Genomic DNA, 9,038 nt, shown 5'->3' with positions numbered 1-9,038 from the left:
AAACAACTTAAAACAGAAAAATTTAACATTCAAAAACAAAAAATTTAACACACAAAATACAAACTAACAGAAACTAACAGAAAAATCAGAATTTCCCCCCAATAGACCACACTTAAATTACACATTGTCCTCAATGTGTTCTAAGTATACATCAGCAATCAAAACCAGAAACATATTATGGACAAGTGCAATAAAAGTAGGAAAAAAGGGAAGAAATTGTCAGTAACATAACATGTAACGTAACATGTCGTCCGTTCCAGTGTTGAACCACTTAGCTTGATCCGTACCGAGCGCGCCTAAGATCTTCACTAGCTCTTCATCCTCTCGTTGCTTCGTCTTGATACGATCAAACACGTTGCTCGAAATACTAAGGTTACAGCATTTGATAACGTTCGCTCCTAACTCGAACTGTAACCTTAGGTCTCGGAAACTCTCCACCAAACTTCGCTCTTTAACCATCATTACCGAGACATGAACCGCCTTTCTGCTTAGAGCATCCGCCACAACGTTCGCTTTACCAGGGTGATAAAGCAATTCAAAATCATAATCCTTTAGGAATTCAAGCCACCTCCGCTGCCTCATATTCAATTCCTTTTGATCAAAGAGGTACTTGAGACTCTTATGATCACTAAAGACTTGGAAAACGGATCCATACAAGTAGTGTCTCCAAATCTTCAGAGCAAAGACGACCGCTGCCAGTTCTAGGTCGTGCGTTGGATAATTCTTCTCATGTATCTTCAACTGCCGAGAGGCGTACGCCACTGCCCTTTTCTCTTGCATAAGAACGCACCCCAAACCTTGGTGGGATGCATCACAGTAAATTTCAAAGGGTTTGGCAGTGTCCGGAACCACCAAAACTGGAGCGTTCGTTAACTTATTCTTCAACTCTTGGAAGCGCTCTTCACACAAATCAGTCCATGCGAACGGTTGGTCCTTCCTTGTAAGACGAGTCAATGGTGCTACTATCTTAGAAAATCCTTCAATGAAACGCCTATAGTAGCCCGCGAGCCCCACGAAACTTCTCACTTCCGTGACCGAGCGTGGACTCTCCCATTCCAAGACCGCTCGTACTTTGGCTGGGTCGACTGAAATTCCACCAGCAGATACGACGTGCCCCAAGAATTGTACTTCCTTCATCCAGAATTCGCACTTGGTCAACTTAGCGTACAACTCCTTTTCCCTCAACACTCCAAGTACTAATCTCAAGTGCTCTTCATGCTCCTCGCAGCTCTTGGAGTAAATGAGAATATCATCAATAAACACCACCACGAACTTGTCCAAGTACGGCCTGAAGATCCTATTCGTGTAGTCCATGAAGACTGCTGGAGCGTTCGTCACACCGAACGGCATGACTACGTACTCATAATGTCCATACCGAGATCTAAAGGCCGTCTTATGAATATCTCCTTCCTTAACCCGAATTTGGTGGTATCCCGATCTTAGATCAATCTTTGAGAAGACGCTCGCTCCATGTAATTGATCCAGTAGATCGTCAATGCGAGGCAGGGGGTATTTATTCTTGATGGTCAGCTTATTCAATTGCCGATAGTCAATGCATAGCCGAGAGCTGCCATCCTTCTTCTTCACCAACAACACAGGCGCTCCCCAAGGTGACACGCTTGGACGGATGAATCTCTTGTCCATCAACTCTTCAATTTGCTTTTTAAGCTCAACCAATTCAGCAGGTGCCATTCTGTATGGTTGAACGGATATAGGAGCCGCGGTAGTTACCAAATCTATGGTAAACTCAACTTCACGAACGGGAGGCAATCCAGGCACCTCATCCGGAAAGACGTCCGGGAATTCGTCCACAACCGTTCGTCCTTCAGTGTACTTATTGGACGAACGTTCAAAACTCTTATCCGCAACCTCTATGTCTTCATGCGTCATAATCAAGAAACAACTCGCGCCCTCCATAATATCTTCTTTCAACTGGCCGAGCCTCACACCCAACTCCTCTTCATATTCTTCAGGGAAAATTAACTTCTTAGCTCCACAATCTATGAGAATGCGATTGGTGTTCAGCCAATCCATTCCCAAAATCACTTCTAGGTCTTTGAGAGGCAAACATATTAAGTTCACCTTGTATCTACGCCCTTCTACTTCAATAGGACATCTAACGCACACAGTAGATGTCCTAATCTCTCCCGCTGCCGGGGTTGAAACCACCAAGTCAAAATGCATCTCGCTCTCGACTATCCCCAACTTATCAACGCACGCCTTCGAGATGAAGGAGTGTGTCGCCCCCGAGTCAAATAATACACAACAATTCATTCCATATAACACGCACGTACTGGTGATAAGTGTACTTGAACTTGCTTCTTCTGCACCAGTGATCGCATACACACGCCCAACAGCTTGGGCTCGTCCACCCCCTCTAGTCTGATTCCTTCCAGTGTTGGGTGGCCTCATCACTGCACGCCCACCCATATTGCACTCGTTCTCCAAGTGGCCGTGTCTTCTACAACGAGTGCAATATTTTACTCCTACCAATTGAGGACAAGCTGACTTGTAATGGGGTCCTCCACATTGAAAACATCTCACTGCCCCTGGTTGTCCCGACTGCCCAGCAACCACCAACGCTTGTGAACCACTCGACTGAACTGGACGCGCGTATGGAGTACTATTCCGAGTCAGATTTGGTCTTGTTAGTATCGGTCCCCTGGAAGTCTGTTGCTTCTTACGCTGTTCGGCTTCAGCCATGTTCTTCTCCAACACCTTTGCTCTCTCAACCATTGCAGGAAAAGAACGGATACACAGGCTGGAGATTAACACCTTCAGATCGCTCCTCAAACCATTCTCAAATTTTCTACACTGCCACTCCGCACTGGTTGCCATGGTATTAAAACGAACCAAGTGCTTAAACTTGTTCGTATACTCAGAAACGGTCATTCCTCCTTGTGTCAACTGTAGGAACTCTGCCTCTTTGGTGAAACGGACGCTATATGGAAAATATTCTTCATAGAATTTGCTTCTGAAAACTTCCCAAGTGATAGGACTGTGAGCGTCCGTTAATATGGCCCTCACGCTCGCCCACCAGTGGCTCGCTTCTCCCGTTAGAAGGTATTCTGTGAAGGCTAAACGGTTCTCATCTGGGCACATCTTAGCGTTGTAAATTCTCTCCATGTCACGCAGCCATTGATCTGCCTCATCAGGAAGACACGTCCCACTAAACTTGGCTGGTCGATGTTGAAGGAAGCTTTCCAAACTCCACTCAGCATGTGGTGTAGCAGTAGAAGAGGACGCCCCCGGCGTGCCCCTGGTTGCAGCAAGAATTTCCATCAGTTGCCGCTGTGTAGTCTCAGAGCTGGCACGAGCGGCCTCCAAGCTCTGCATGGCGTTCTGATTCTGCTGCATCAGCGTGGCATTCTGTTCCATTAAAGTGGTATTTTGCTGCTGCAATCTATCAATCACAGCCTCCATCAATCTTGCACTGTTGGACGTATCGGGCTCGTTAGGCTGCGGGGGAGGAGGAAGTCTAGGCGCCATTGTTCTCTGGACCAGAGAAAACGAACGTTAGTCATGACTAAGAGTTAAAATAATAACTCATCAATCACACAATAAGCACACATCAAAAAGCAATGCACTCATAACCTACAGCGTCCTTAAGAGAACAAAACTGCTCTGATACCAATAATGTAACATCCCAAAATTATACAGTCATCAACTATATACTTAGAATAATCACATATATTAATAATTCAAAACAGTTTTAAAACACAGGGAACGACAATAACGAAAGAGGCCGAACGGCCGTAAATGTACATAATATAACGAGCGTTCACAAAAGATAAGGACGAACGGTTTACAAAACAATGACCGAACGTCCAACTATATACAGACCATAAAAGTGCGCTCGCTCACAGCCACTTGCTAATCTAACTAAAAACCGAACACCTCTACTGTTCGGCCCTCACTTCCACTTCTACGAGGTTGGCGTCCTCCAAATTTTCTTCTTCCAGCGTTTCTTCCAGTAACGCCTCTCCATCTGCTCACATCCACACGGATGATCATCGCATAGACAAGACGAAGGTTCAAGGACGAACGACACCACAAGAAAGAGACACAGGGTAAGCTTATTGAATTCAATTCAACCAAAACATACATTTTATATATATCAATTCCAGCAAGTAAGTTCACAACATATACATTCAATTCATACATAAATTTCATCCAAAATCCTGATACTAGACCGACCGTCCGGACTGTATGAATTCTGTGTAGCTACGACGTCCGTGCACCCAGGTGGGATAGCTGTAATACTCGTCAGCCGCCACCTGAGGTTAGTCCGTTCTGTCCAAGTTACAGTTATGGACTAAGACCTCCTGCCATTCCCACACCTGACATACTCCTCTCTACTTGAGAACGAGCACTCACGGAATATCAGGATGACCCGCCAGCTAAGCTTGCCACATTCATACTTTACAATCTCAATATCCATTCAAGAGTCGTTCCACCCTGGAACGCTCGTTAAAAATCCAAAATCACAAATTCAGTTCTCATAGTGTTCGCACATCTTGATTTATCCTCTTGAATACATTTTCATTCTATGTTCCACTTTCTTAAAAAGACGAACGTTCACTCCTCTTCATAATGAGGACGAACGTCGAGGGCGAGACCGAGAAGGACTTCTTGAATTAGTTAAATGAACTAACTCTAGTACGATCGGAAAGTACTTAGAATAATTTAAGTTCAATGACTCTGGGACGAATCCAATTGATAGATACCTCACCACTTGGTTGAGTAAAATAAACCGAACACAATTTAATTCAGGGGACAAATCGCCAGTCAATGACCAAGCGCGAAAGTAGGCGTTTAATAAATAAATTGGACGAACGTCACTGAATATATTGGACGAACGCTATTTAAATTTAGGACGAACTCTTATGGGAATTCAGAACGAGCGCTATTCTCGTTCGTTGCAATTTACGGAAATGGACGAGCGTTCGGTCTGAGACCGAGCGCCACTTAGGACGAACGTTCAATAGATGACCGAATACAAATTAGAACGAACGCTCAGTGTAAGACCGAGTGCTACTTAAGACGAACGCTTGGTATAAACCAAGTGTTATTAGGACGGACGCTCAAATAGCATTTCAAGGAGAGACGCTCGTTCTTAAGTCGAATCCTTTCCAAATGAAAGAAATCTTACTCTAATTCATTGTCAGGGAAAACCGAACGGTAGAAGACTGTTCGATGACGAGCGTACATTATCAAAGTAAGAACTATTATTTTGCCCAGATTTTTCATATGATTCATATCTTATAATCTATCTCCACCATAAATCTCATACATTACAGAATTCATATTATCATATTTCAGTTCATACTTCATACATCGTATCGAAATATCAAATTACATACTTTATACGATTCTCATTAATCATTCATACCAAGCAACCATCAGCATACGAATCAACTAACGCATACCACATTCATTCAGGGTAACAGCGATCGTTCATAACTAATACATCAACATACAATTCATGCATACAATCCATACCGAACATGCATACAACATACAGTATAAATTAAATCACAATAAGCTTCCCTTACCCGGATTAAGCAGCGTGCGTTCGTTCTTCAAAAAGAAAACAAGATTCCAGTATACTCTTCTACCCTTAACGTTCAAACCCCAAAAACTCCTCAAACTAAAATTACAGAAAACCAATATTGGTTCAGAGAAGGTGCATGTAGATTCAAAATGAGGCTTGCATGTTGAAAATGAAGAGTAGTTGAGGACGTGAAACTTACCCGTTTCAGAATCCAAAACTGTTCGGTTTGATGGAAAGCTCACGGTGCAGGGATGGTTCTCACGGTGCTGAAACGTGAACGGAGCAACGGATGGTGAGTTACAGAAGAGAGAAGGAGAAAGGTTTTAGAGAGAAGATAGAGAATTTGAGAGGTCAGAGAGTTTGAGGAAGAAGGTGAAGTGTGTAGAGAAGGGGAAGAGTTTTCCAGAAATTAAGTTTCTCTTCCCAGGCAGGACGAACGTCCACTCCCCGGCTGCCACTTGGATCCCACTAATGTTTTAGAACGTTCCAAAGTGACACTTGTCAGCATGCATGCAGTGTGAGTGTGAGTGCGTTTTAATGGAAGGGTGTGCGTGTCACGGTGCATTAATGAGAGCACAGTGGTGACTCAGCGGAGTAATTATTGGGGCGTGACAATACTTGACATTTATGTCATAAATATCTTTTTATACCAAGTATACCCAACAAAATTTATATTTAATTTAGTTAAATAATATATTAATATTCTTATATATGAATTTATTATAAACATAGTAAATTTTCATTATTTTTTATTTTATAACCATATTTCATAGAGTTTAGAAACTCTATAAATATATCTAATATTTTTCATGGTACAATTAAATTCATATTTACTGTTCTATTCTTAAATATCCTAATAGTCTCTTAATAATTTGAACATATGTTTTACATACCATGCACCAAATCCCACGACACACAATAGGAAGAAATAAATAATATAGAAACATGGATTTAATAGTATATACAAAAACACTATTAATAAATATAAACAACAATAATAAAAGATATAATAATTGTTTTGGGCATACGGTTGAAAGTCTCATACTCAAAGCACTTTAGATTGTCTTGAAGGCCAGACGAGCTACCTAGTGGTTCTCCAGTTGGCACGCAGGGCGGACGGGCTTCCTGGTGGTCCTCCTTCCTCCAAGTTACGTTGTTCGTTCTCCCTCCTCCTTGTCCAAGCCGTGTGGGCGGGTACATGTCAAAGACATTCCGACGCTAATGTAACCGAACGGTTGAAAAAGCAAGTAATGCATGTATATAGTACATCCTTATCCCAAAGTCATACTTGAAACTTTTATTTATACTAGTCGTAATAAGTCTTTACCTTTCGTTGGCCTAATGACGGCCCAATCACACCTTAATATGTTTTAGGGGCTTAATGAGTCATTATCGTTTATAATCAAACCGTGTGGTCGGCCTTGGTGGTCTGCCTAAGTGGTCGATCAGCCTGGTGGGTAATCAGCCACTCGGTCTGGTGGTCGACCTGGATGGTCGGTCTGAATGATTGGTCGGGTAATTGGCCTGATGATCGACCAGACGGTCAACCTGGATCATCAACCTGATAATTGACCCTGGATAATTGGCCTAGGTGGTGCCCAAAAGACTGTACGATACAATCATAATTAATAGTAACGTAATTTTATACTCTTAATAAAAAAAGTATTACTACAATAATAATCCAGTAGTATGCAATCTAAAATAATACGAAAATAATAAAAGGGGAATGAATACTAAATCAAACATAATTAATAACCATTATTATAATAAATAAATTATGAAACAAGAACAAAAATTAGCAAGTATGACGAGAAATAGAAAATTGATATTTACCATGAAGAAATAATGAGAAAGAAAATGAAGGAAGACTAAGTCTTGCCATGAAATCTTGACTATTCAGGTCCAGATTTTATATGATGGTTCTCAAACTCTTTTGCTTGTGTGCATATGCAAAATTATGTTTGTTTTCGACGGCATTGATTAATTTATTTATTAGTGTCAATTTTACTTATGATTTTTTTTTGCGGTATTATATGTTGATGCAAAGCGTATTAACTTTATAGATAAGTAATTTTCACTTAAAACTTGAGTGATTACCTAGTAACACTCGAGCATGATTAATAATTAATTAAGGACAATATTTAGTTGATCACTGTATCTTGTATTTAAACTCAAAGTTAGTATTTAAGCTGAAATTTCTATTCTAAAACATTCAATAGCTGTATTGCATTGTTGTGTCATGTCTCATACGGCAGAGTGTTACCTTAGCAGCCACATTTGACCTTGTCTGTCCTACTTCTCAAACAAGTCGTAGCTAATACTACCATTAAATAATCAATTTATACAATGTATTCCATCTATTGTGCAGAGAATAATGGTAGACGATCTTGGAATATTTTCAAAAATTAAATGTTGAAATAACAATATTTTGAAATTTATTTATTTATTTGAGGCTATTTTGATTATGGACCGAGTCAATTTATCTCTCAAAATAATTAAATTTATGTCTCTTCAATGATTAGAATAGAACTGATAAGTTTAACTATTTTCGTGTCTGTAGTTGCTAGCTTTAGAATATTCATATGTTTTTATACGACTTTTTACTCTCACATATAGTTTTTAGAGTTGAGAAATTTTAGAAGGTAATTAGTTTTATAAATAATTTATTTTTTATAAGAAACTTAAAAAAAATTGAAAGATAACATTTATAGAATAATTTGATTAATCAAATTAATAAATTCAAATTGTTCTTAAGAAAATAAAAATTTAAAAATCTTGATTAATGTGTTTCTTTCTTTCCAAACTTATGTGTTCTTTCTTTTTATTGTCCTTGAGATACCTTTAACTCAATATCGTTTTCGCAACTAATGGATAAAGTCTATTGTAACTATTTTAAAATCATCATCAACAGATTATTTTTTTAGGAGATGTAAAAAAAATAACAAATTTATTAAGGGTGAATTATATAGGATAGTGTTGTTTTTTAGTATATGTTAAACATGATTTTTTTTAATGTTAACTGTGATTATTTTTATTAATGTTAGTGGAGAGTTTTCTTTTTCAATCAATGTTGATTAAAATGTAAGTTAGAGTTAATTCTTTGCTAATATTGATTAGGATTTTTTTTATAAATATTGATAAAACTATTTTTCTATCGATTTTGTATTAATATGTAAAGTCAATTTTTTTTTTCAATCAACATTGGTATGAATTATTTTTCAATCAGCATTAGTTATCCAAATACAAAATTACACTAAAATGAGTTCACCATTTTAGAACCTATCCCTTTTCTTTATAATAAAATAAAAACTCGTTACTTTAAGACAAATGTGTGCTAACATAGTGTTTAGTCTCGTACATTATAATTTTCTTTTTCGATATTTAGGAGTCTTACAAGTTTTTTAAAGTTATTTATATTTTATTATTATTATTATTATTATTATTATTATTTATATTTGTTTTTATTGTTAATTGGACTAGTTTT

General features: G+C 38.8%; 1 protein-coding gene and 1 long non-coding RNA gene across 2 annotated transcripts; both read right to left on the bottom strand.

The window, feature by feature from the left end:
- Positions 1–219: 219 nt before the first annotated feature.
- LOC128197844 (uncharacterized) lies at positions 220–3,489 on the bottom strand. The gene is made up of 4 exons (XM_052880689.1): positions 2,070–3,489; positions 1,618–2,000; positions 1,072–1,530; positions 220–591 (listed from the first exon to the last, which is right to left on the bottom strand). The coding sequence occupies exons 1-4, from the start codon at positions 3,487–3,489 to the stop codon at positions 220–222; spliced, it is 2,634 nt and encodes an 877-aa protein (XP_052736649.1).
- A 345-nt stretch (positions 3,490–3,834) lies between these two features.
- On the bottom strand, positions 3,835–6,084 carry LOC128194634 (uncharacterized). The gene is made up of 3 exons (XR_008245999.1): positions 5,754–6,084; positions 5,556–5,650; positions 3,835–3,988 (listed from the first exon to the last, which is right to left on the bottom strand). It is a non-coding gene; the product is annotated as an uncharacterized LOC128194634 (long non-coding RNA).
- Positions 6,085–9,038: the final 2,954 nt, after the last annotated feature.

Source organism: Vigna angularis, chromosome 1, assembly GCF_016808095.1.
Source record: "Vigna angularis cultivar LongXiaoDou No.4 chromosome 1, ASM1680809v1, whole genome shotgun sequence".
Lineage (NCBI taxonomy): Eukaryota > Viridiplantae > Streptophyta > Magnoliopsida > Fabales > Fabaceae > Vigna > Vigna angularis.
Note: the sequence above shows the minus strand (reverse complement) of the source record. Positions and strands in the feature narration are given on the sequence as shown.